This window comes from Lampris incognitus, chromosome 2 (assembly GCF_029633865.1).
Source record: "Lampris incognitus isolate fLamInc1 chromosome 2, fLamInc1.hap2, whole genome shotgun sequence".
NCBI classification, from domain to species: Eukaryota; Metazoa; Chordata; class Actinopteri; order Lampriformes; family Lampridae; genus Lampris; species Lampris incognitus.
In genome coordinates this window covers 72,441,882-72,469,321 of record NC_079212.1, presented here as the reverse complement: position 1 = coordinate 72,469,321, position 27,440 = coordinate 72,441,882, and the positions used below count along the sequence as shown (strand labels likewise).

Here is a 27,440-nt window from a genome sequence, read left to right as displayed (position 1 = left end):
AGACAAAACTGAGATTATGGGAGGGAGATATAGAGGAGGAAATATCTTTAGAAGAATGGAGTGAGGCATGTAAAGAGGCCCAGAGACAGACAGTTAGCAGCAACCTAAAGCTTCTACAGTATAAATGGCTGATGCGTACACATATAACTCCTGTTAAATTGCACAAGTTTAATGACAATATTCCTGATACCTGTATTAAGTGTAGTGAGGCAAGGGGGACGCTGTTTCACTGTATATGGGAATGTGTGGAAGTGAAAACCTTCTGGCAAGATGTTGTTGATATGATTGGTCAAATTTTGTCAAAGAAATTACCATTGAGTCCAAAGCTTTTTATTCTTGGTTTATATCCTACCACCCCACATTTACATAGCAATGAGTTCAGATTTATGGATATGTGAATATTACAAGCAAAACGTGTAATTGCTCTTAATTGGAAAAGTGTTGATGGACCAAGAATTGGTATGTGGGTTAAAGAAATGGCTTCAAACATGTCAATGGAAAATATAATGTATATTGTTAGACGTAAACAAAGTGTTTTTGATCAAATCTGGGGATTGTTTCTGTACTTCTTAAGACATAATACAAATGTTGGTAACTTGCTTCAGCAAGAACAAGCTCTGTGGGAGTAGAACAACTCTATCTGATTGTTTATATGCGTAAAAGCAACTGGAAAAAACCACACCCTCTAATCAGTCTGTGAAAGAAATTATTATTATTATTATTTTATTTTATTAATTTAATTTTTATTTTTATTATCTTCTTTAACCCTGCTTTGCATTGTATTACTTGTTATAGGGACGGGGTTATGGGGGGGTAGGGTGAAAATGTTTGCTGTACTGTGCTATTACTTGTTTTGATGTAATTTGCAAACAAAATTCAATAAATATATTGCTTAAAAAAAAGAACAGGGCTATTCACGATCATCTTCTTGACTCGGTCAAATGCTGCTTGAGCTGCACCATTCCACTGGAATGAACTGTCCTTTCGCAGCAGAGCTCTCATAGGTTCAACAACAGTCGCGTAGTTGGGCACAAACTTGCTGTACCATGCACTCAGACCAAGAAATGAGCGCAGGGTTGTAGGATCAGTAGGGGGTGGGGCATTCAGGATAGCAGTGACATCAGAGTCATCTGGCTACAGACCTTCTGTACTGATCTTTTGGCCAAGAAAGCTCAGAGTAGTTTGACGGAGCTGACATTTGTCAACATTAAGTTTCAGTCCCGCTTCATTGATTTTGTGCAGCACAGCACGGAGATTGGCTTCATGTTCAGCTTCTGACGATCCGTAGATGATTACATCATCGAGGTAACACTGCATCCCTTTGAGGCCACTGAGGATTGTTGTCATCATCTTCTGAAATGTAGCAGGGGCAGAACTCAGTCCATAAGGAACTGTGCAGTATTGGTACAGGCCTTCATGCGTAATGAAAGCGGTGAGCCCTCTGCTCTCTTCATGCAGCTTCAGTTGATGGTATGCAGATTTGAGATCCAGGGTAGAGAGCACGACAGATCCACGCAGCTCAGACAGTATGTCCTCAATCAGTGGTAAGGGATGGCTGTCTGTCAGCAACTACTTCTTTGTTAGGTTCCCTCAAATCGACGCACATGCGTATGCCACCTGTCTTCTTCTTAGTGACTACAATTGGGAAGACCCATTCAGATGCACCAACTTTCTCAATAATCCTATTTTCCTCCAGGTTCTTCAATTCATCAGAAACGGCATCACGGACTGAAAGTGATAAGTGTCGAAGCTTTTGTTGTACCGGCTTCACTTCCGGCCGTACCTTCACTTTGTGTACAAAGTCCTATGCACATCCAAACGCAGCTGGAGTCTCACTTTTCTGTTTGCTGGTAGTGGGCGGAGCTTCGGTTTGGTGGAGTGTTGCACAGACATTGGCAGTCTCAGGTATTAACTGTCCTCCTTTGATCTGTAGCTGGAAAGCAGTCACCAGGTCCATACCTAGTATAGGTGTCCCTGTTTTCACTATGTAAAAGTCTATGGAGGCACTCTTGTCATAGTAGGTAATGTCAGCTTTAAGACATCCTAGCACATTCAACTTCTCTCTGGAATATGTAACAAGCTGCATTCTAGGTTCACTTAGCTTACTTGAACCAAAATATTCACTGTAAACATTCTCAGGCAGTATAGAAACACCAGACCCTGTATCAACAAGTAATTCAACAGTACATGCCTGTGCAGTAGTAGGCGCAGTAATAGTAGCAGTACACATTAGCTTAGCAGCTGTCTCAGTAGTAGAACTAACAGTTAAGACAGTATTGTCAGGCACAGTCACTTCATTAACAGACTTTTGGGAGGATTTGCACACTCTAGAAAAATGTCCCATCTTACCACATGTTTTACATTTGTAGTCCTTCGCAGGGCAGGATTTATTGTTGGCTAGGTGGTCAGTTGAACCACAACGATAGCATGTGTGGGTTGCATCCGTTTTCTGAACGGTCTTGTATTTTGGCTTGTGCGCCTTCTTTTGCACTTGAACGGCGGCGACGTGCTTTGTGTCACCGTCAGCAATTACTTCTGCATCAGCTATAGCAGCTTCAGTACGCCTTGCTACTTCCAAAGCTCTATCAAGAGTCAGGTCCTCCTCCATTAACAGTCTCTCACGTATACGAGGATTATTTGTCTTCTCTACGATCTGATCACGCAGCATTTCACTTTCCATATTGCCAAACTTACATCTCTTCACGAGCTCGCACAGCGCTGCCACATAGTGATCCGTTGACTCACCCACAGCTTGAGCTCGTTGCCTAAAGTGGTACCTCTCGGCGACAACGTTCAGTTTCGGGGTGAAATACGCCTCCAAAGCCTGCACAGATCCATCGTAGGTATCAGCCGTGAGCGGCAAGGTGCTGCAGATTCTTTGTCCCTCTGTTCCTAAGCAGTGAACTAGCAAGGCTCTCTTTCTCTCGGCAGGAAAGTCACTTCCCCCGATAGCAAGCAGGTAATTGTCGAAACATTTTTCCACGCAGCAAATGCTGTTTTCGGTTCACCTGGGCACTCCAGGAACACGGTAGGAGGTTGCAAGGAGAGCAAAGCCATTTCTTCGTCACTACTACTCTCGTCGTCACTTTGTCGTGTAGCTGGTTCAGTATCAGACATCAACACACGAAGCAGAGGAACAGGGGAGCATGTACTTTACTTAGCACTGTTTTTCATCGACACGTTTTACTTCTTCTACTCCTACACATGCGTATCTCACAGTACCTGGAACATATTAACCATAGTAGTACCCCCTAGCGGTATCCAACGTAAATAGCTTTAACATAACAAAATGCATCACTATATGGACACAACAGACAGCAACGTAGCGAATTTGGGGGGGGGGGAGCAACCACAGAAGCTGCCGCAGCCGGGACGCGAACCCATACCTCCCGCACCGCGGGAGGGATCGCTAACCGCTCGACTAAAGGGTCCGACCCGTTAGCTACCGGCCAACGTGTCTACTTATCCATGCACGTTACAGTACGTTGGACCATACTAAGAAGCAAAGGTGGACCCAGTACAGTAGTCAGCTTGTGCATGCATACAATAGTACAAAAAACGATGCCACTGGTTTTTCGCCTTATTTCTTAACGTTTGGGCGGGAGGCTCGTCAACCTTTAGATATTTGTTTTGGAACATCACCGGATGGTGAAAGTGAAGTCTTGCATCAACAATATGAATATGTAGAGAAAATGCAACAAGACCTACAACATGCTTACCAGCTTGCACAGGAAGCAGCTACCAAGAATCACCTCAGGAACAAAGCTCACTATGATCAAAGAGTGCGGGATTAACCACTACAAACAAATGATCGAGTGCTGGTACGAAACCTTGGATTAACTGGAAAGAGTAAACTACAGGATAAGTGAAAATCCATACCGTATAAAGTGGTTGGAAAACTACCAAACATGCCGGTATATCGAGTTAAACCTGAGCAGGGGCCAGGAATTATGGAAACTGTGCACCGTGACCACCTTTTGCCCATTGGACAATTAGTGAGATTACCAGCACCATTCGCAGAGAAAATTGTGACTAACCTGTGACCAGAGCTTAACGTGCACAACGGCATGAACGAGTAAGCGCATCAGGGGACACACATTCAGACATGATGGAAACCTCATCCAAAGATGACGATACTCACCGTGAACAAGGCTGGGATGAAGATGAAATGAGGAGGCAAATTGTGTCTTCAGAACCTCGACATGACATATTAGTTTCAGCAGAGGAAAGTCCTGCTCTGGATGCTGCTGCATCGAACGTAGCTTCAGTCGAAGAACTGGAATCTAATGGAGTTGTGGAAAATTTTGATGAAGAGGAGGAACCGCATCCACTTCTTGATACTGTGGCGGACGCATATCTAGAAGAAGGAAACGTCTCTACTCATAGTGTTTCAGTGTAGGATGTTGGAATATCTCAAGGTCGCCATTCTAGAAGAACTCCTAGACCTGTTTGTTATTCGTCTAACTTACGATGGGCTAGGAAACCCTTCAAATAGACCCTAAAATCTTAAACTACACGGCATGACCATTCATGTTAGTTTTGACACTGAATTCAAAGATGACTAAAAAGAAAAAGAAAAATGCTCTCTTAACCCATTTATTTTAACATGGTCTGATGAGGACATCTAGACGTTTAGAAGGGGGAGGGTGTAGCCCTGATTGAATATCATTCAGTAAATGTAAATATGTTTTGTAAATGTTAGGGTTTGTGGAAGACCCCAAGTGCACGACACCAGGCAGAGATGGGGTTAGCCGAAACTGGCGTACTTTATTACTTGCTCGTACAACGGTCAAACACAGGAGGGCTATGAGCGACAAGAAAACGGGAAGTCCAAGGGAAAAAAAACTCACGGGTAATCCAAACTGGGAACACGGCAGGATACTTCCACAGGGAAACTTTGCAAAGAAAACCATAAACCAAGGGCTGAGGTAAACTCGGAGAGAAATGCACCGGAAAGGAAGAGTAACCCTACTGCGAGGAGGTTACGGCACGAACTGACAACGGGCGCTGGGAGACCAGCAAACTTAAGCCCAGCCCTGACGGCTAAGCCTGGCCCTGACGAGCTGATTGGCTGCCACGGCGCGGGGTGGGGGAGCCGTAACAGTACCCGCCCCCCCTCCACGGGAGCCACCAGGCAACTTGTCCGGCCTGCTGGGATGGGAATGATGAAACTCAGTGGGCAGCCCAGGGTCCAGGATGAGCTGGCGGGAGACCCAGCTACGTTCCTCCGGACCGTAGCCTTCCCAGTCCACTAAATACTGGAACCCCCGTCCTCGGCGCCGGACATCCAGCAGCCGGCGGACCTTCCACTAGGGGTGCCCATCCACGATCTCAGGGGGAGGCGGAGCTGGGGCCGGAGGCATCAGAGGACTGTGGGAGACAGGCTTAAGCCGAGACACATGAAAAACAGGATGGATCTTAAAGGAAGCCGGAAGCTTCAGACTCACCGCCGCGGGACTGAGCACCTTCCTGATCTCAAAGGGCCCTACAAACCGGGGGTTCAGCTTTTTCGCGGTGGACTGAAGCAGGAGGTCCTTCGAGGACAGCCACACCCTTTGGCCTGGTTGGTACGTAGGCGCCGGGGACCGGCGTCGGTTGGCTCCCCGACTGGCGCGCTCAGCTGTCCGGAGCACAGCAGCTCTGGTCACCTCCCAGACGTGACGACACCGGTTCGGATGGGCCTGCATGGAGGGAACTGCCACTTCTGACTCCTGCGCAGCAAAGAGAGGCGGCTGGTAGCCCAGGGACACCTCAAAAGGTGAGAGGCCGGTGGCAGAGCTGACTAGGAAGTTTATGGCACACTCGACCCGGGGGAGGAACCGACTCCAGGAGCTGGGCTTCTTGGCGGCCACGCACCGGAGGGCAGACTCCACGCTCTGGTTCATCCTCTCCCTCTGCCTGTTAGTCTGTGGGTGATATCCAGAGGAGAGACTAACAGAGGCACCCAACCCCTTACAAAAAGCCCGCCATACATTGGGAGACGAACTGGGGCCTTCGGTCCGAGACGACATCCAGGGAAAGGCCGCGGAGACGGAACACGTGGCTCGTCAGGAGGTCCGCCATCTCAGAAGCCGATGGGAGTTTGGGGAGGGCCACCAGGTGCACTCCCTTACTGAAGCGGTCCACCACTGTCAGGATCAGTGTTACCCTGGGAGGGAGGCAGTCCGGAGACAAAATCCAACGCCACATGAGACCAGGGCCGGCTTGGAGTTGGGAGGGGCTGCAGCAGACCCGCGGTTCTGCTGCAGCCTGGCCTTGCTGCGAGCACAGATGGAGCAGGCCTTTACGAAGTCCCTGACGTCGTTCTTCATGGTGGGCCACCAGAAACGCCGAGCCAAGAAGGTGAAGGTGCGGTGGACACCCGGGTGGCAAGCAAACTGACTGGTATGGCCCCACGGAAGAACCCGGGACCGGACTGAGTCCGGGACGAACAGGCGGCGTGGAGGCACGTGGCTCGGGGCGGGATGGGAGCGCAACGCCTGCCTGACCACGATCTCGATGCCCCAGGTAACCACGCCAACCACCCTGGCCTCAGGAAGGATGGGAGTCAGCTCCTCTGTAGCTGACTCCCTCCTCGGGTGTTGTCGGGACAGGGAGTCTGCCTTCGTGTTGCGGGACCTGGGGCGATAAGTCAGCGTGAAGTCAAACCGACTAAGGAAGCTGGCCCACCGTGCCTGCCGACCATTGAGACGCTTGGTTGCTCGGATGAACGTCAAGTTCTTATGATCAGTCCAGATGGTGAACGGCTGTTTCGCCCCCTCCGGCCAATGGAACGGCTGGGAGGGGGAGGTCAGCCTGGTGAGAGGTTCTGCCACGCGGCTGTAGTTCCTGATGAACCTCCGATAGAAGTTCGCAAACCCGAGGAAGCTCTGTAATTCCTTCCGTGATGTGGGATCGGGCCAGTCCACCACAGCCTGGATCTTGCGGGGTCGGCCCGGGTCTGTCCCCTCTCAACGACAAAGCCCAGGTAGTCAACGGAAGGTGAATGGAACGGCAGTTCTCTGCCTTGATGAAGAGCCAATTCCGGAGGAGACGTTCGGGTACCCGGCGGACATGCTGGACATGTTCCTCGAGGGTCCTGGAGAAGATGAGGATGTCATCGAGGTAGACCACCACAAACTCGTCGAGCATGTCGCGGAGAATGTCATTCATGAGAGCCTGGAATACCGCCGGGGCATTGGTGAGGCCGAACGGCATGACCAGGTACTCATAATGACCCCGGGGCGTCTTAAAGGCTGTCTTCCACTTGTCCCCCTTCCGGATCCGGACCAGATGATAGGCACACCGGAGGTCCAGCTTAGTGAAGACAGTAGCCTGGGTGAGGGGCTCAAGGGTGGAACTCATGAGGGGAAGGGGGTACTTGTTCTTGACGGTTATCTCATTGAGTTGGCGATAGTCAATGCAGGGTCGGAGGCCCCGTCCTCCTTCTTCACGAAAAAGAATCCAGCTGCCACCTGGGAGGACGAGGGCCGAATGAGCCCTGCTGCCAAGGACTCGGAGATGTACTCGTCCATCGCAGCCTTCTCGGGGATGGTCAGACTGTACAGATGACTGCTGGGAAGGGGTGCCCCAGAGTGGAGGTCGATAACACAGTCATAAGGCCGATGAGGAGGAAGAGATTGGGCCGGGGTCTTGCTGAAAACCGCACCTAGCTCATGGTACTCAGGGGGAACAGAGGAGAGGTCGGGAGGCGGGGCACTAGGGGCACGTCGGGGGGATGGGCGGGAGCAGCCTGGAGACATTGGGCATGACAGGAGGAGCTCCACTCCATGATGGTACCGGAGGCCCAGGCAATGTGTGGCTCATGCTGCATGAACCAGGGGCGCCCTAGGATTGCAGGGACTAACGGGGACTGGATGATGTAGAACCGAAGTCTCTCCACATGGTTCCCTGCTATGGTGAGAGAGTCAGGGTGGGTGCATTGGTTGACGCTGGCCAGGCAGCGCTCGTCCAGCGCGAAGGCCTCCATGGGCTTCTCCAGCGTCTCTAGCGGGATGTTAGCCTGGGCAGCAAACTCTGAGTCCAGGAAACACTCAACAGTCCCCGAGTCGAGGAGTGCACCTACCATGAGCCGCTGGTCAGCCCAGGCCAGGGTAACGCTAACCAGATGGTTATGTGGGGCAGGACGGCGGGAACAGGAAAGGCGGCTCACTAGGATCTCCCGGGGCCCCAGTGAGCCTAGTCTTTTGGCCGAGCGGGGCAACCGCTGATCAGATGTCCCTTCTGGCCACAGTGGAGGCATTGACCCGCCTTGAACCGGGCCTCCCGTTCGGCCGGACTAAGGCGCGTGCGCCCCAGCTGCATAGGTTCCTCCCCCGTCGTGGTCTGGGGCGCGGAGGGGGAAACGGCCACAGGGAAAGTGGGGCGAGCAGGAGTAGTGGTCCTGTCAGGAGTGCTGGACGACTGGGGAGTGGACAGGGATCCACACAGGGCTTGCTCGCGCCTCCTCTCCCGGAGGCATCCATCGATGTGGATGGCGAGTTTGATCAGGTCATCGAGGGAGGTGGGCTCCTCCCGGGTGGCTAGCTGGTCCTTGACAGCCTCGCTGAGTCCTCCCCGGAAGGTGACCTGAAGTGACTGGTCATTCCAGCCGCTCTCAGCTGCGGCCAGCCTGAACTCCACCGAGTAGTCTGTGACACTGCCACTGCCCTGCTGTATACTGCTCAGCCGAGCACCAGGGTCCTGGCCACCGACTGGATGGTGGAAAACCTTCCGTAGTTCCGCCACAAAGTCCTCGTAGGTGAGGCAGAAACTGGCCTTCATGGACCAGGAAGCAGTGGCCCACTGAGCTGATCGGCCTGTCAGCAGGTTGGTCACATAAACGACACGGGCAGCATCAGACGTGAACATGCTGGGTTGGTGCAGGAAGACCAAGCTCACACTGCATGATGAACGTGGCACAGGTCTCAAAGTCGCCATCAAATGGTCGTGGGCTGGAGAGGCAGGGCTCCCGGGGAACTGGGTTGAGCCCCACAGGGTTAACTGGGGCAGCGGGCCCAGGGGGCAGGTTACCCACGACTCCAGGGGCAGGCTGGCCCGACGGCTGGATGGTGAGAGCCGCCGTGATGGTCTGCAACTGCCGCAGGATCTCTGCTTGTTGGCTCACCAACGCCGCCTGCTGGCTCGTTAGGTTACCCACACAGGCCTGGAGGGGCTGGACCTGAGTCTGAAGATCCCTCACCGCAGCAGAGGCCGCCTCTAGCTGCTGGGTGTGAGAGTTGGTCAGTTGGATCTGTCTGATGAGAGCTTCTTGAACCGAACTGGTCGGTACGCTCTGTGCCGGCTGGGGTCGTCATGGTCAGTTCGTACTGTTAGGGTTTGTGGAAGACCCCAAGCGCATGACACCAGACAAAGATGTGGTTAGCCGAAACTGGTGTACTTTATTACTTGCTCGTACAACGGTCAAACACAGGAGGGCAATTAGCGACAAGAATGGAAGTCCAAGGAAAAAAACTCACCGGTAATCCAAACTGGGAACATGGCAAGATACTTCCACGGGGAAACTTTGCAAAGAAAACCATAAACCAAGGGCTGAGGTAAACTCGGAGAGAAATGCACCGGTAGGGAAGAGTAACCACTACTGCGAGGAGGTTACGGCACGAACTGACAACGGGTGCTGGGAGACCAGCAAACTTAAGCCCAGCCCTGACGGCTAAGCCCGGCCCTGACGAGCTGATTGGCTGCCGGCACGGGGTAGGCGGCCACGGCGCAGGGTGGGCGAGCCGCAACAGTAAATGTTCTTTTCCTTTAAAGGAAAAAATAAAAGAAAAAATGAGGTTGTATGACCATACTGTAGCGGTTACATTGAGAATGTATTATTATTATTATACAAATTTCCTTTAACTTCATGCCATAATACAACATAATAACCGGGCCCATTCCTTGGGCCTAGGAAAAATAAAAATTATTATCATTATTATTATTAGTATTATTATTATTATTATTATTGTATGTGTTTAATATAATCTAACGCACAGTAACTTGATCAGTGAAATCTAGATATGTATTGGTTCATGACCTATGGCTCTGGGTCATGACTGGTGACCACCCAATCAGAACGCGACAGAGGCGGGTAATCAGAAGACGATAGAGTGCAGCCAACGTTGACGAAAACGTGTTGAAAGAAAAACTGTCTGCCGACGCAGCTTCAAAGTTTGTCTTTACTGGAGGTGACGGACTGTTAGGCCAAAATGTGGGGACTTATTTGAAGTTTGTGAAACTAAATGGTGTGTTTGTTGTTCCAGATCTGTCACCGAAGTTTAGAAGATGCTTAAGCTAATGATAGGCTAATCGCTATTAGCATAGCCCTTCCCTTTGTTTACCTGTTTAATTCGTTAGCCTGCTAAGCTAGCGCCGGCAGTCCTTGTGTTATCATTAGGCATGATAGTAAGCTGATTCTGTGTACACAGGGGGAAATTTTCCAGACAGAGTGAAACCTGAGGATTAGGAGACTATCCTGGCACTACTGTTGAGACCAGAACAGTTTCACACTTCGTTGTGAGACTGCAGCTGGGCGACCTGCGCTGCTGCTGTGTGCTGCTGAGCTGCTTAGTACCAGCTGTCAGTATCCGTCTCGTCTGGTTTGCCATCAGCTCTACCTTGCCACCCGGACGTGAGTAACTCTATTGCACGTGCACAATCTTTTATTTTATGCTAGTTTCGGACTGTGATTAAACGCAAGCGAAGCGGCCACTTCTGTTTTTAGGCCCCAACGCACCCTAGCAACGAATCAGGTCTGCAATATTTATTTTACAGAGGGTTCTGAGTGACGGGGGTATGAGTGTGTGTGGGCCCACAATTTTGTCATTTTTCCTTTCTATAACTTAGTTACCCTTGATAACTAACCGAAAAGGTACTGTCATACTGAATTTATGTATGTTTTTTATTTTATTTTATTTCATGTTTGTGGTAAGAAATGATACACTTTCACTAGTGCCTACCAACTAAAAAGATACATCTGCATTCAAAGTAATTGACTGAGTAATTGAGTAGTGTGTTTGCTATTAGATTGATTGATTAGATAAGGCCATAAATAAGTGGGAGCATAAATGAATGGTACAGATTTAAAAAACATTTTAGTCTTAGCAGACTTGATTTCAGCTCATTAAACGTTGCTAAGTGGAGGCACCGCCAAATATTTAAATGCAGGTATAAAAATAGAAATTTGTAAATTCTGTTGAAAGACCATTCATGTTGGCAACCCAGCGCCTCAACTGTAGAAGCAAGTAAAATAGTGGTGACTATAGTTAATATCGAGGTGGGTGTTACATCAATAAACAGTATAGTCAGGTGGGGAAGCTTCATTTAAGGGAAGGAAAACATTTGGTTTCAGCCATGTTTTACATAACCCAATCATACTGAAACTATATTCAAGAATCAGATCATTTATCAGTAGGGGTGGGACGATTCACAAATCTCATTGTTAGGGTTTGTGGAAGACCCCAAGCGCACGACACCAGGCAGAGATGGGATTAGCCAAAACGGGCGTACTTTATTACTTTCTCATACAACGGGCAAACAGGAGGCAATGAGCGACTAAGAAAACAGGAAGTCCACGAAAAAAAAACTCACGGGTAAATCCAAACTGGGGACACGGCAGGATACTTCCACAGGGAAACTTCACAAAGAAAACAGGAAACCAAGGGCTGAGATAAACTCAGACAGAAATGCACCAGGAGGGAAGAGTAACCACTCCTGCGAGGAAGTTACAGCATGAACTGACAACGGGCGCTGGGAGACCAGTAAATTTAAGCCCAGCCCTGACGACTAAGCCCGGCCCTGACGAGCCGATTGGCTGCCGGCGCGGGGTGGGCGGGCAACAGCGCGGGGTGGGGCAAGCCGTAACACTCATGGTTCGATACATCTCACGATTCAGGAAGGCCGTATCAAACGATTTGGAATTCGATCCAGTATCATCCCACCCCTATTTATTAGCAAGGCTTTGGTAGACAAAGATGGTTTGCCAGAACTTCTTTGAAGCCAACAAAAAGTCCTCCCCCATAGCCTCTCCAAACTCCTGCCACACCTGAGTTTTTACTTCCGCGACTGCTGAAGCCGCAGCCCTTCTGGCCTCGTTGTACGTTTCTGCTGCTTCAGTAGACCCCTGGGCCAACCAAGCCCGAAAGGCCTCCTTCTTCAGCCTGACGGCTTCCCTCACCACTAGTGTCCACTCTTAGTGGCAACCCAAGACAGGCACTGATGACCTTATGACCACAGCTCCTACCTGCCACATCTGCAATAGAGGCTTTGAACACGGCCCACTCAGATTCCATGTCCCCAGCCTCCCTCGAGATATACGAGAACTTCTTCCAGAGATGGGACTTCAAGACCGCATGGACAGGGGCCTCTGCCGGATGTTCCCAGTTCACCCTCACTACACAATTGGGTTTGCCAGGTCTGTCCGGCAGCCTTCCCTGCCATCTGATCCAACTCATCACCAGGTGTTGATCAGTTGACAGCTCTGCTCCTCTCTTCACCCGAGTGTCCAAAACATACTGCCGCAGATCTGATGATATGACCACAAAGTCTATCGTTGGATCTTCGGCCTAAGGTGTTCTGGTGCCAAGTATACTTATGAACTACCTTGTGTTCGAACATGGTGTTTTTTATGGCCAATCCATGACTCGCACAGAAGTCCAATAACAAGGCAATGCTTCGGTTCCTATCGGGGAGGCCATTCCTCCCAGTCACGCCCCTCCAGGTTTCTCCATCATTGCCCACATGAGTATTGAAGTCCCCCAGCAGAACTATAGAGTCACCAGGTGGTACCCTAACTAGGACACCACCCAGAGACTCCAAGAAGGCTGGATACTCCAAACTGCTATTCGGTGCATAAGCACACACAACAGTCAGAGAACTTCCACTCAGTGACTCGCATTCGTATAAACATGGTCCTCTCATTCCCCAGGGAGAACTCCAACACGGCAGCGGTTGAGTGACACCCACCCGGCACTCGTCACCTTGGTCAACTCCGGAAAAGTAGAGTCTAGCCCCTCTCCTGGAATTAGATACCAGAGCCCATGCTATGTGTGGAGGTGATCCCAACTATACAGTGCATCCGGAAAGTATTCACACCCCTTCACTTTCCCCACATTTTGTTATGTTACAGTCTTATTCCAAAATGGATTAAATTTATTTTTTTTCTCATTAATCTACACACAATACCCCATAATGACAAAGTGAAAAAGGTTTTGTAGAAATTTATTGAAAATAAAAAACTGAAATATTGCATGTACATAAGTATTCACACCCTTTGCTATGACACTCAAAATTGAGCTCAGGTTCATCCTGTTTCCAATGATCACCCTTGAGATATTTCTAGATCTTGACTGGAGTCCACCTGTAGTAAATTCAATTGATTGGACATGATTTGGAAAGGCACACACCTGTCTATATACATACAGTCCCACTGTTGAAAGTGCATGTCAGAGCAGAAACCAAGCCATGAAGTCAAAGGAATTGTCTGTGGACCTCCGAGACATGATTGTATCGAGGCACAGATTGGGGGAAGGGTACAAAACATTTTCTACAGCTTTGAAGGTCCCGAAGAGCACAGTGGTCTCCATCATTTGTAAATGGAAGAAGTTTGGATCCACCAGGACTCTTCCTAGAGCTGGCCACTCAGCCAAACTGAGCAATCAGGGGAGAAGGGCCTTGGTCAGGGAGGTGACCAAAAATCCGATGGTCACTCTGACAGAGCTCCAGCTTCCTCTGTGGAGATGGGAGAACCTTCCAGAAGGACAACCATTTCTGCAGCACTCCACCAATCAGGCCTTTATGGTAGAGCGGCCAGACGGAAGCCTCTGCTCAGTAAAAGGCACATGACAGCCCGCTTGGAGTTTGCCAGAAAGCACCTAAAGGACTCAGACCACGAGAAACAAGATTCTCTGGTCTGATGAAACCAAGATTGAACTCTTTGGCCTGAATGCCAAAAGTCACATCTGGAGGAAACCAGGCACCTCTCATCACCTTGCTAATACCATCCCTACAGTGAAGCATGGTGGTGGCAGCATCATGCTGTGGGGATGTTCTTCAGCGGCAGGAACTGGGAGACTAGTCAGGATCGAGGGAAAGATGAATGGAGCAAAGTACAGAGAGATCCTTGATGAAAACCTGCTCCAGAGCGCTCAGGACCTCAGACTGGGGTGAAGGTTTACCTTTCAACACCACAACGACCCTAAGCACACAGCCAAGACAACAAAGGAGTAGCTTTGGGACAAGTCTGTGAATGTCCTTGAGTGGCCCAGCCAGAGTCCAGACTTGAATCCCATTGAACATCTCTGGAAAGACCTGAAAATAGCTGTGCAGCGGCATTCCCCATCTAACCTTACAGAGCTCGAGAGGATCTGCAGAGAAGAATGGGAGAAATACCCCAAATATAGGTGTGCCAAGCTTGTAGCTTCATACCCAAGAAGACTTGAGGCTTTAATTACTGCCAAGGGTGCCTCAACCAAGTACTGAGTAAAGGGTGTGAATACTTAATTACATGCAATATTTCAGTTTTTTATTTTTAATATATTTGCAAACATTTCTACAAAACCTTTTTCGCTTTGTCATTATGGGGTATTGTATGTAGATTGATGAGAAAAAAAGGAATTTAATCCATTTTGGAATAAGGCTGTAACATAACATGTGGGGAAAGTGAAGGGGTGTGAATACTTTCAGGATGCACTGTATCTAGTTGGTACCGCTCCACCTCCCACACCAGCTTAGGCTCCTTCCCTGCCAGAGAGGTGACATTCCACATCCTGAGGACCAGTCTGCGATGCTGGAAGTTGGCACGCCCTGGTCCCCATCTTTGTCTGCCGCCTGGCTTGCTTTGCACCCTACCCCAATGCTCATCCCTCCGGGTGGTGGCTCCACTCCTTCAGACCTTGTTAAACTCGAGTGAGTTTCCCACACATTCCTTTGCTATCAACTAAGAGTTAACAATAGGCCTTTATTAGTTCACACAGAAAACACACTTTATAGCACCACCTTTGACCTGCTACACATGAGCCCTAAGCATCCATCCAAGTAATTTAAACTTGGTATAGCTGATATATGGTCAAAGATTAAAAGTAAGCCAACAGTCATATATGAATTGCCCTCACAATACAGTACTATTTACTATACAGTACTATTTTCTCTGTCATAAAATATTCCAACATGTGTGGTCCATACTTGCGTATCTTCATGGCCGCTTCATTGTCAGATCTGAAGAACTCATAGCTGTTGTAGGAATGTGTGGCATCTCTCCTGTACTGGCCAACATTGAATACTGTTAACAACAAGAGGAGGCAACATGAAAAGTTAAGTAAGTGAGATGATAGCATCAAAAGTCAACATAATGAAGAAGTTGTGCATAGGTTTGCATGTTTTAAAAATGTGGTGACAACCATATAGGAGCTACACAGGCACCTTTTATCTATAAATCATAAATGACTTACAAATTAAGTCAAACATTAACAATAACCAGCTCCCTGCATGATAAACATTCAAATTAAACTCACTTTGGAGATCCAGCGTAGCGATGAATGGAGTAGGATGCGACTTTCGGAGCTCCTGCAATACTCTTCGACAGAATCCTACCCATGGCAGACGTATTGGACTTTTTCGTGTAAGTTTTACCCAATTCTTTAACTTAGACCTCTTGCTGACCAAAATGCCTCAAACATTCAAAATTGGGGGCACATCGACTGCACAACCACTGCAGCCGGCTCCGCACGCCGCATCCCTTCCTTGTAGCGATGCCTGTTCCTGCCCGTTGGGGCTGTCTTGTCACCAGATGCTACTGCCCCCTCCGATTTCAAGCCGAGCTAGCCTCCTCCCTTTGCAACGAGATGGCGGTTCTTTTCAAGACCGAGCTCCAGGTGGAATTGAGCGAGAACTTGTCACCCATTAAGATGGAGCTATAGGCAGTACAATCAGAATTATTTGCCAGCATTACGAACATCCATTCTGATATGAGCACTCTGAAGGATACCATAGATGAAATGGAAACCTTGCTTTCCACGTGCACCGACGACATCGCCACACTCCAGGTTAAAGTGGAACAACTGTCAGCCGAACTGGTAAGAGTGGAAAATAAATGTGAGGATCTTTTTATATATATATATATAAATTTATTAATGATTTTTCCCTTTTTCTCCCAATTTTAGTGGCCAATCGATCCGTATTTTAATTCAAACACCATCCCTTGTACATGCGTTCGCCAACTGCCTCTCTCCAGCCGGCAGTCTGGAAGGAGACGCCTCGCCATTTTTGTGACAAGGCGAATCCAGGCCGAACCACTGCTTTTTCCGACACACACAGAGACGCATTCATGTGACGAACACAAGCCGACTCCGCCCCCCTCCCGAAGACAGCGTTACCAATTATTGCTGCGTCATCGAGTCCGGCCATAGTCGGATCTGACGAGACCGGGGCACGAACCCCTGGTCCCCAGTGGGCAACTGCATCGACGCAAAGCCGATGCTTAGACCGCTACACCACCGCGGACCTATTGCGAGGATCTTGAGGCGAGGTCACAGCACAACAATATAAGGATAGTGAGTATTCCCGAGGACTCAACCAACTCCAATGCAGCGGCTATCTCCACTCTGCTAAAGGAGGTTTTTAAGCTTGAGAAGGAGCCCCTCTTGGACTGTGTTCATCGCAATCTCCAGCCAAAGTCAAAATCCGGTGAGTGCCCTTGCCCATAATCGCTCGACTACATTATCATATGGACTGTGTTGATGTTCTGAGGCGAGCCAGAGCCCAATAACAGATCAAGATTCGAGACATGGTCATCTCTGACTCTGTCTTTCCTTACTACACCGCGAAGACAAACTTGATGAGGGAGAGATCAACGTATGTAGGTTGATAGCTAAAGTGAGGAAGAAACCCCATGCACAGGCCCAGATGGCCAAATATGGTTTGTCAAAGTTTCAGGCAGAGAGCCAGTTATCATTCCCTCGATGAGTGAGAGGGGGGTGGAAGGTCGTTGTAGAGTTCCACCCAAAGTAGAGTGTCAGGTACTGGTAGAGGCCACACAGGAGATACGTTTACCAAAGGGGTTCTTAGTAGCTAACATCCTAGCCAACACTATGTGCAGTTAAGATCAGGGTAATGAATACGAGTGGGAGGGCTATACAATTAATTCCAAGGGCCAGAGTAGCAGTGGAAAGCAAGCCGAAAGATGTGCTCCCAAAGGAAGTAGTGCAGGTTGAGGAGAAGGAAGGGGTATTAGTGATTAAGCAGCTAGGTCAGACTGAGACTAGTGTGATAGAGGACAGGGCTGAGCAGTTACCCGTCCCCGTCCAGGCAAACATCCACGATCTCACAGAGTCTCAATATCAGCAGCTTAGACATCTGTTAGCCAAGCACAAAGTTTTTTTTTTCAAAGGATGAGAATAATTTTGGTCACACAACCTCAATTAACCACAGTATCACCACAGACAAGGTAGCTCCTATCAAACAGAGACAAAGCAGGGTTCCAACACAAGTCTTTCAAGAGGCATGTGAAGGAGATTGTTAGTCAGGGGATTCTCAAGGAGAGCTCAAGTCCGTGGGCCTTGCCCACAGTGATAGATATTAAAAAAGACGGGACTGTGCGGTTTTGCTGTGATTATAGGCAGCTTAACCAGGTGACATGCAAGGATGCATATCCACTTCCACGTGTTGAGGTGTCGTTGGACGCACTGGGTAGTGCGCAACTATTTTCAACACTAGACTTGACTGCTGGTTATTTCCAAGTAGCGATGAATGAAAGCGACCAGGTGGAAACCACAGTCACAACCCCAATTGGCCTATTTGAGTGGACTCAGATGCTGTTTGGATTGTACAATGCTCTGGCTATATTCCAACAGCTGATGGGGTTGGTCCTTCGTGATCTGAGCTTTGACTTCTTACATGTCTATCTGGACAACATTATATAGTCTCCTCCCAGGACTTTGATAGCCACTATGAGAGACTAGAGGTGGTTTTCAAATAGCTAAAGCAGCATTGATTGAAGTTAAAACCAACCAAATGCTTTCTCTTAAGGCCAGAGGTCAAGTTTCTCAGTCATGTGATCTCATCCAGGGGTATCCAGGTAGACAAAGACAGGGTCAGTGCACTGAACACCTGGCCAGTCCCCAAGAGTGTAAAGGAACTGAGACAAATACTCGGATTCATGAGTTATTACAGGTGGTTTGTACCAAGATTCGCTCACTTGGCCAAACCCCTGCATGCCCTGGTCGAAGAACGGACCAAGTGCCAGTGACGAGTGCCAGGCTGCCCTGGATGAGCTAAAAAAAAGTGTTTGATGTCTCCACTGGTCCTGGTATATCCTGATTTCAGTGTCCCCTTTGTATTGACCACAGGTGGGAGCCTTCAAGGTCTCGGGGCCGTACTCAGCCAAAAGCAAGGAGGGGTAGAACGGGTGATAGCCTATGCGAGCCATGGGCTGAGGGGCTCCGAAAAGAATGATAAGTACTATAGTGCCTTCAAACTAGAGCTCCTTGCCCTCAAGTGGGCTGTCACCGAAAAATCCAGGGACAACCTGATGTTCTCCAAATTCACTGTGGTCACTGATCACAACCCCTTGCGCTATTTAGGCACTGCAAATCTGGGGGCCATCGAGCAGCGATGGGTGGCGTAATTGGCTGAGTATCACTTCGAAGTGAGTTATAAGTCCAGGCGACAAAACACTAACGCCGGTGTCTTGTCTAGAAACGCTGGTGGAGAAGAGCCAGAACAGGAAGACACCGGCAAAGACTTCATTAGAATGAATTCTGAGGAGGTGCACACATGCTTGTGGCCAGCTGGGGGTGACAAGGGTGGTTTGAATACTGTACAGGCAGGAATACAGGCGACGACAGGAAAGGTGATTAGTGGACAAAGCTGGGAGGACGGGAGGGCTGTGAGGGGGGCTACCAGGCAGCTATATTCACGATGAAGCGGCAATAAAAATGAGCGACTACCAGGCAGCTATAGTCCATGATGAAGTGGCGATAAAAATTAGCAAACCCCAAGAACCGCTGCAGGAGCCGGCCACTGCGCTACTGCCGTGATTTTGGTGGGGTCCATCTGCACCTGTCCCTGAGAAATGATGTAGCCTGAAAAGGGTACGGTAGCAGCATGGAACTCACATTTCTCTGCCTTCACAAACAGTTCTCCAGCAAGCACTGGAGCACCTGGCGAACATGGAGCTGGTCAGAGTTGAGGTCCTTGGAATAGATTAAAATATCGTCATGATGTACAAACATCCAGTCATATCTCTTAACACATAATTTACCAGGGCTTGGAACACAGCGGAGGCATTCGTGAGGCTGAACGGCATCACCAGGTACTCGAAGTGTCCGAGAGATGTGTTAAATGCCATCTTCCATTCACCCCCCTCTCTCATGCGCACAAGGTGGTAGGCATTGCCGAGAGCAAATTTAGAAAACACTATGGAGTATTTCTAATTTGTAACAAGATACTTTTTGATGTATTTGTGCCCATGTCTGCCTGTATTGCCTTTGTAGATGTTACAACAGAAGAGGACAATTCACCACAGCATGCATCTATATCAGCTCTAAAGTCAGGCACATTAATCTCACACTGTTTTCTTCTTGCTGTCTCTAGCAGGGTGTGGTCATGCTAGTTAGTTTAAGTCTGTCTAAACCTAGAAACCAATCCTTTTAATCCTTGATCTCGTTCACAATTGAAGGCGTTGTTCTATGGACAGTAAATGAAAATTATTTTTTGAAGACCTAAAAATATTTGTTTGAGTTATTACAGTGCAACGAGGCTTTTAAAAATGTAATGTTGAGAGGCAAGGGCCCAAATATAATTTCACAGTAAGCACTCAGACATATTGTGGAGTCCGTCCATTATCCATCCATTATCCAAACCGCTTATCCTGCTCTCAGGGTTTCGGGGATGCTGGAGCCTATCCCAGCAGTCACTGGGCGGCAGGCGGGGAGACACCCTGGACAGGCCACCAGTCCATCAGAGGGCTGACACACACTGGGATTATGTTTATTATGAAATTACCGCAGACACTACTCGTTGTAATGGGACAGTAAAGATAACATTCAGTAAGCAACCTGTACTGCCTGAAGAGGTCTATCTGATTTGTGGTGATCAGGCTTGTAGCTGTTTCCTCGTATGGTATATGTGCAGCTCAGGAGGGGATCAGGTCACTCTCTACTGTGTTAGAACATCACATGAACATCTCTACAGCTGCCGTCATGTGTCTACTGTGTTAGAACATCACATGAACATCTCTACAGCTGCCGTCATGGCCACGGTGAGACGCTTAAATGGTGTTGGACGCGTAGCAACTGAAAATAGGATGGTGCTGGATCTTCTGTTAGCCTCACAGGGTGGTGTATGTAAGGTGACCTCTGCTGAATGCTGTGCATATATTACTAGCAACGATGCCAAAATATCAGAACTGAAACATGATAGTGAACAAGGAGTAAAGGGTGTTCAGCCCCTTGGTATCTGTGAGAGCATCATATATGGGTACTCTGATTGTGGGTATTCTGTTTTTAGTCATTGTTTTCATCATTACTTGTATGATTGGTGTGATCTGTAAATATTGTATTAAGACTATACTTAATGCTGTACAAGTTCAACATTTCGCTGATCCCTGGGTTCCAGCATGTGATCATGATGATAGAGGATTTTTAGCAAGTGTCTACAGTCACTTCATTTAATAGAGTAGTTCCCCAAGATCCTTTCCTTTGGTTTCTTTTCCTTCCCTCATTTTAATGCTAGAGAGATACTGTGGAGTCATAAAAATAGTTTTCATTTGTCCATGGAGCAACTGAGATGTGAAATCTGAGACATTACATAAAGCCAAAGTTCAGTCCGAGGTATTTGTTTTATCTTACATCATTGTGTATTTTTCTATATTTGCACAGTAATTCCGTTCATGTGACTTTACTACGACATAGAGGTTTTACTTGTCATATTTACTGAATAAATGTCAAAATTCCTTTTGTTATTTGTAGAATGTTCTGTCGTAAATGGGCTCTACATAGATGGAAGTAGCCAAGAACAGATAACCCCCCAAAATATCCTACTTACAGTCCCATAAAGAACAGATAACCCCCCAAAATATCCTACAAACCCCAATTCAAATGAAGTTGGGATGTTGTGTAAAACGTTAATAAAAACAGAATACAATGATTTGCAAATCCTTTTTGACCTATATTCAATTGAATACACTACAAAGACAAGATATTTAATGTTCAAACTGATAAATGTTATTATTTTTTTGCAAATATTCACTCATTTTGAATTTGATGCCTGTAACACATTCCAAAGAAGCTGGGACAGGGGCATGTTCACCACTGTGTTACATCAACTTTCCTTTTAACAACACTCAATAAGCATTTGGGAACTGAGGACACTAATTGTTGAAGCTTTGTAGGTGGAATTTTTTCCCATTCTTGCTTGATGTATGACTTCAGTTGCTCAACAGTCCGGGGTCTCCGTTGTCGTATTTTGCGCTTCATAATGCGCCACACATGTTCAATGGGAGACAGGTCTGGACTGCAGGCAGGCCAGTCTAGTACCCGCACTCTTTTACTACGAAGCCCCACTGGTGTAACACGTGCAGAATGTGGCTTGGCATTGTCTTGCTGAAATAAGCAGGGACGTCCCTGAAAAAGACGTCGCTTGGATGGCAGCATATGTTGCTCCAAAACCTGTATGTACCTTTTAGCATTAATGTTGCCTTCACAGATGTGCAAGTTACCCATGATGCCATGGGCACTAACACACCCCCATACCATCACAGATGCTGACTTTTGAACTTTGCGCTGATAACAATCTGGATGGTCCTTTTCCTCTTTAGCCCGGAGGACACAACGTCCATGATTTCCAAAAACAATTTGAAATGTGGACTCATCAGACCACAGCACACTTGTCCACTTTACGTCAGTCCATCTCAGATGAGCTCCGGGCCAGATATGGCGTTCACTTTGCATGGTAGAGTTTTAACTTGCACTTGTAGATGTAGCGACAAACTGTGTTAACTGACGATGGTTTTCCCAAGTATTCCTGAGCCCACCTGGTAATATCCTTTACAGAATGATGTCGGTTTTTAATGCAGTGCAGCCTGAGGGATCGAAGGTCACAGGCATTCAATGTTGGTTTTCAGCCTTGCCGCTTACGTGCAGAGATTTTTCTGGATTCTCTGAATCTTGTGATGATATTATGGACTGTAGATGATGAAATCCCTAAATTCCTTGCAATTGTACATTGAGAAACATTGTTCTTAAACTGTTGGACTATTTGCTCACGCAGTTCACAAGATGATGAACCTCGCCCCATCCTTGCTTGTGACCGACTGAGCCTTTCGGGGATGCTCCTTTTATACCCAATCATGACACTCGCCTGTTTCCAATTAACCTGTTCACCTGTGGAATGTTCCAGACAGGTGTTTTTTGAGCATTCCTCAACTTTCCCAGTCTTTTGTTGCCCCTGTCCAAGCTTCTTTGGAACATGTTGCAGGCATCAAATTCAAAATGAGAGAATACTTGCAAAAAACAATAAAGTTTATCAGTTTGAACATTAAATATCTTGTCTTTGTAGTGTATTCCATTGAATATAGGTCGAAAAGAATTTGCAAATCATTGTATTCTGTTTTTATTCACGTTTTACACAACGTCCCAACTTCATTGGAATTAGGGTTTGTACTTAGAGTCCCATAAAGAATAGATAACCTCCCAAAATATCCTACTTAGAGTCCCATAAAGCATAGATAACCCCCCAAAATATCCTACTTTGAGTCCCATAAAGAACAGATAATCCCCCCCAAAATATCAGTGATTCATCAATGAAGTTGTATTTTATATAGAGCTTTTCTAGCTGCAACAGCTGCTCAAAGCGCTTTACATTTTGGTCAAATCTGAATTTCAGACACCTGTTATAATAGAACACAAGCCGTTTTCTATTCCCCTGTGTTGCGTTTTCTGTCGTTGCACTTCCCATCATCACATTTCACACATTTACGTCATCCATATGAATAAAAGCTCACTCTGTAGATATCTACACGTAAGCTATTTTCAATTTTTTCTTTCTCTCTCATATCACTGGAACAGCTTCAGTAACCAATGTCATGTTTTCATGAAGTGAAGTTCACCCAGAATGAATAAACCCACTAACCGGATACAGAATCATCTGGAGTCCATGTCACCGTATGGTTTACAATACCTGCACACAATAAACTATGGTCGTACACCATATAATATGGGAGAACATAATTCTAACAAATGAGATTACAACTTAAAATAATAAAATACATAGTATAAATAAAATAGATGAGGACACATAACTTAACACCCCCACCTTGTTCTCATCATCTCAAGCCATGTACCATGACCATACACTTTAATTTCCAAACAGAAAACGTTTGAACTTGGCCATTCTAATCTTTGCTACAGGTTTTGTCAATATGTCTATTACCATGTCTTCTGATGTCTTTTCAAAACCCTCTGGTTGTTCTAAGAAGATGTCTTCATCTATCGGAGCATTTAAATATGCCGTTTTAACATCCATTTGATGAACAATTAATTAATTTTGGACTGCTACCTGCATCATTGCCCTTATCGAAGTAAGATTTGCTGTTGGGGCAAACGTCTCATGGTAGTCTATGCCTTCTGTCTGGTTGTAACCCTTAGCAATGTATCTGGCTTTATAGACATTTCCTTTTTCTGCATTTTCTTTAATGGCATAAGACCCCCCCCCCCACTATCTTTCTATCCTCAGGTAAAGATGTTAGTTCAAATGTGTAATTTTCTTTAAGTGAATCAATCTCTTCCTTCATAGCGCGTTCCCATCCAGGCGCCTCGGGTGACATCAGGGCTTCTCTATAGGTATGGGGGACTCCACATACCCCCCTATAACAGTAATCAACACTTGCATTGGTTATGTCATCATCTTTAAAGTCTGGTAGGTAATCCTCTAAGTATTTTGGGGCTCTCTTTTTTCTTCTTGGATAGAGACAGTTTTGACTTTGACCAGGTTTTGGATCTGCACTGTCTTTGATCTCATCTAGGACTACATTTTCTGTGGTTCATCATGTTGTGACAAATCTGTGTTCTCTGTGTTTATATCCTCCTTGTTCCCATCTGGTGCCTTATTCTCTGTGCTATCCTCACTCTGTGACACATCAGCACTTATCTCATTACCAGGCTTTCTGCATTCGTATCCCTGGATCTCTGAATCCTAATCATAAAAATATCCTACTTAGAGTCCCATAAAGAACAGATAACCCCCCAAATATCCTATATAGAGTCCCATAAAGAACAAATAACCCCCCAAAATATCCTACTTAGAGTCTCATAAAGAACAGATAACAGTCATGTCCTTGGATTTCTGAATCATAATCATAAAAATATCCTTCTTAGAATCCCATAAAGAACATATAACCCTCAAAATAGCCTACGTAGAGTCCCATAAAGAACAGATAACCCCCCCAAAATATCCAACTTAGAGTCCCATAAAGAACAGATAACCCCCCAAAATATCAAACTTAGAGTGTCATAAAGAACAGATAATCCCCAAAATATGATATTTAAAGTGCCATAAAGAACAGATAACCCCCAAAATATCATACTTAGCCATAAAGAACAGGTAACCCCCCAAAATATCCAACTTAGAGTGCCATAAAGAACAGATAACCCCGAACATATCCAACTTAGAGTCCCATAAAGAACTGTTAACCCCCCAAAATATCCTACTTAGAGTCCCATAAAGAACAGATAACCCCCCAAAATATCCTACTTAGAGTCCCATAAAGAATAGATAACCCCCCAAAATTATCCAACATAGAGTGCCATAAAGAACAGGTAACCCCCCAAAAATATCCTACTTAGGGTCCCATAAAGAACAGATAACCCCCCAAAATATCCCAATTAGAGTCCAATAAAGAATAGATAACCCCCAAAATTATCCAACATAGAGTCCCATAAAGAACAGATAACCCCCCAAAATATCCCAATTAGAGTCCCATAAAGAATAGATAACCCCCCAAAAATTATCCAACATAGAGTCCCATAAAGAACAGATAACCCCCCAAAATATCCAACTTAAAGTCCCCTAAAGAACAGATAACCCCCCAAATTATCCAACTTAGAGTGCCATAAAGAACAGATAACCCCCCAAAATATCCCATTTAGAGTGCCATAAAGAACAGATAACCCCCAAAATATCCTACTTAGCCATAAAGAACAGATAACCCCCAACATATCCAACTTAGAGTCCCATAAAGAACTGATAACCCCAAAAATATCATACTTATATTCCATAAAGAACCGATAACCCCTCAACATATCCTACATAGAGTCCTATAAAGAACAGATAACCCCCCTAAATATCCTACTTAGTGTCCCATAAAGAACAGATAACCCCCTAAAATATCCAACTTAAAGTCCCATAAAGAACAGATAACCCCCCAAATTATCCAACTTAGAGTGCCATAAAGAACAGGTAACCCCCAAAATATCCTACTTAGAGTCCCATAAAGAACAGATAACCCCCCAAAATATCCCACTTAAAGTCCCATAAAGAACAGATAACCCCCAAAATATCCTACTTAGCCATAAAGAACAGATAACCCCCCAACATATCCAACTTAGAGTCCCATAAAGTTGGAGTTGATGGTTGGTTGAGTGTGTATGGACATACAGGTAACAATGCCGGTTTCAGACCGGTTTTGAAACGGTATACGTTTAGTGGGAACACCAATCCAGTTGAGGTATCTGGTGAGCTTCTTAGAGATGAAGGTTTTCCCCCTGGCTGGAAGCCCCACCATCACTATCATGGTGGGGGAGTTGGTAAACTGCGGCACAGATGCTGCGATACCCACGTAGAGACACAGAGAGACGGAGGGAATACTTTCAAAATTACTGTCATGCTTGCATCAGTAAATGGGATCAGGTATCAACATGATGCACGCACACTCACACGCACATGCGCCCACACACACACACACACACACACACATTGCCTTGGCCTTTTGGGTGAATGCCCCTCAGGTCCCTAACTGTTGGGGGCACGACGTTCTATCCAAGCCCGTCTCTGGACCCAAAATTGTACATCATTGACTAACAGACCCAAAATATTACTGACTGACTCTTGTGTTGCATTTACACACAACTCTAACTTCCTGTAAGTTTATGAGATTTATGACAAGTATCACATTGTAGGATAAATTAGAGAAAGGCATGATAATGAAGTTGCATAAGTGTGTGTGTGTGTGTGTGTGTGTGTGTGTGTGTGTGTGTGTGTGTGTGTGTGTGTGTGTGTGTGTGTGTGTGTGTGTGTGTGTGTGTGTGTGTGTGTGTGTGTGTGCAGGGCATGCATACTCACAGCCTCTCCTGCGGTTCAGCTTGCTGCTCATCCATGGAACCCAGATTTTCTCTAAAGGATTCTGAGTCAAACTAGTCTGTATCTGGGACATGGTGAGTCTGTGTCTGTATCTGTGTGCATGTGGCAAAGTTGACACAGTTGACAACAAAGCAGAAAAGATCCATGCAGGTGAGTGTGAGAATGGTTTTGAACCTTCTCAGGCGATGAAAAGGGGGGAGGAGCACCACTCATATGATGTCATACCTGCTCAACTCACAGAAACAGATTAAGGTGTTTCCAGTCCCACTGGCAACCTGTCTATCACATTATTCATCAAGTACTGCCCAGAATGTAGAAATTCAAAAGTCAAAACCACAAATGGGCTTCAATGTTTAACCTGGAGGTAGCATAGACATTTTAACCTGGAGGTAGCATAGATACTTTAACCTGGAATACCTTTAAACTGGAGGTAGCATATATACTTTAACCTGGAATACCTTTAACCTGGAGGTAGCATAGATACTTCAACCTGGAGGTAGCATAGATACTTTAACCTGGAAGTAGCATAGATACTTTAACCTGGAATACATTTAACCTGGAGGTAGCATAGATATTTCAACATGGAGGTAGCATAGATACTTTAACCTGGAGGTAGCACAGATACTTTCATCTGAAAGTAGCATAGATACCTTAACCTGGAAGTAGCATACATACTTTAACCTGGAAGTAGCATAGATACTTTAACCTGGAGGTGGCATAGATACTTTAACCTCGAATACCTTAACCTGGAGATAACATATATACTTTAAACTGGGGGTAGCATAGATACTTTAACCTGGAGGTAGCATAGATACTTTAATCTGGAATACCTTTAACCTGGAGGTAGCATAGATACTTTAACCTGGAATACCTTTCACCTGGAAGTAGCATAGATACCTTAACCTGGAATTAGCATAGATACTTTAACCTGGAAGTAGCACAGATACTTTCACCTAGATGTAGCACAGATACCTTAACTTGGAAGTAGCATAGATACTTTAACCTGGAATACCTTAACCTGAAGGTAGCATATATACTTTAACCTGGAGGTAGCATAGATACTTTAACCTGGAGGTATCATATATAATTTAACCTGGAATACCTTAACC

At 46.4% G+C, this 27,440-nt stretch overlaps 1 protein-coding gene across 1 annotated transcript in view; it reads right to left on the bottom strand.

The window, feature by feature from the left end:
* si:dkey-96f10.1 (6-phosphofructo-2-kinase/fructose-2,6-bisphosphatase) overlaps window positions 1–26,404 on the bottom strand; it is an 88,406-nt gene extending 62,002 nt beyond the window's left edge. Inside the window, exons 1-3 of the mRNA XM_056302078.1 lie at window positions 26,314–26,404; window positions 25,672–25,797; window positions 15,163–15,259 (exon numbers count right to left, since the gene is read on the bottom strand). Coding sequence (XP_056158053.1) covers window positions 15,163–15,259; window positions 25,672–25,797; window positions 26,314–26,404 — 314 coding nt within the window. The remainder of the gene's footprint in view (window positions 1–15,162; window positions 15,260–25,671; window positions 25,798–26,313) is intronic.
* Window positions 26,405–27,440: the final 1,036 nt, after the last annotated feature.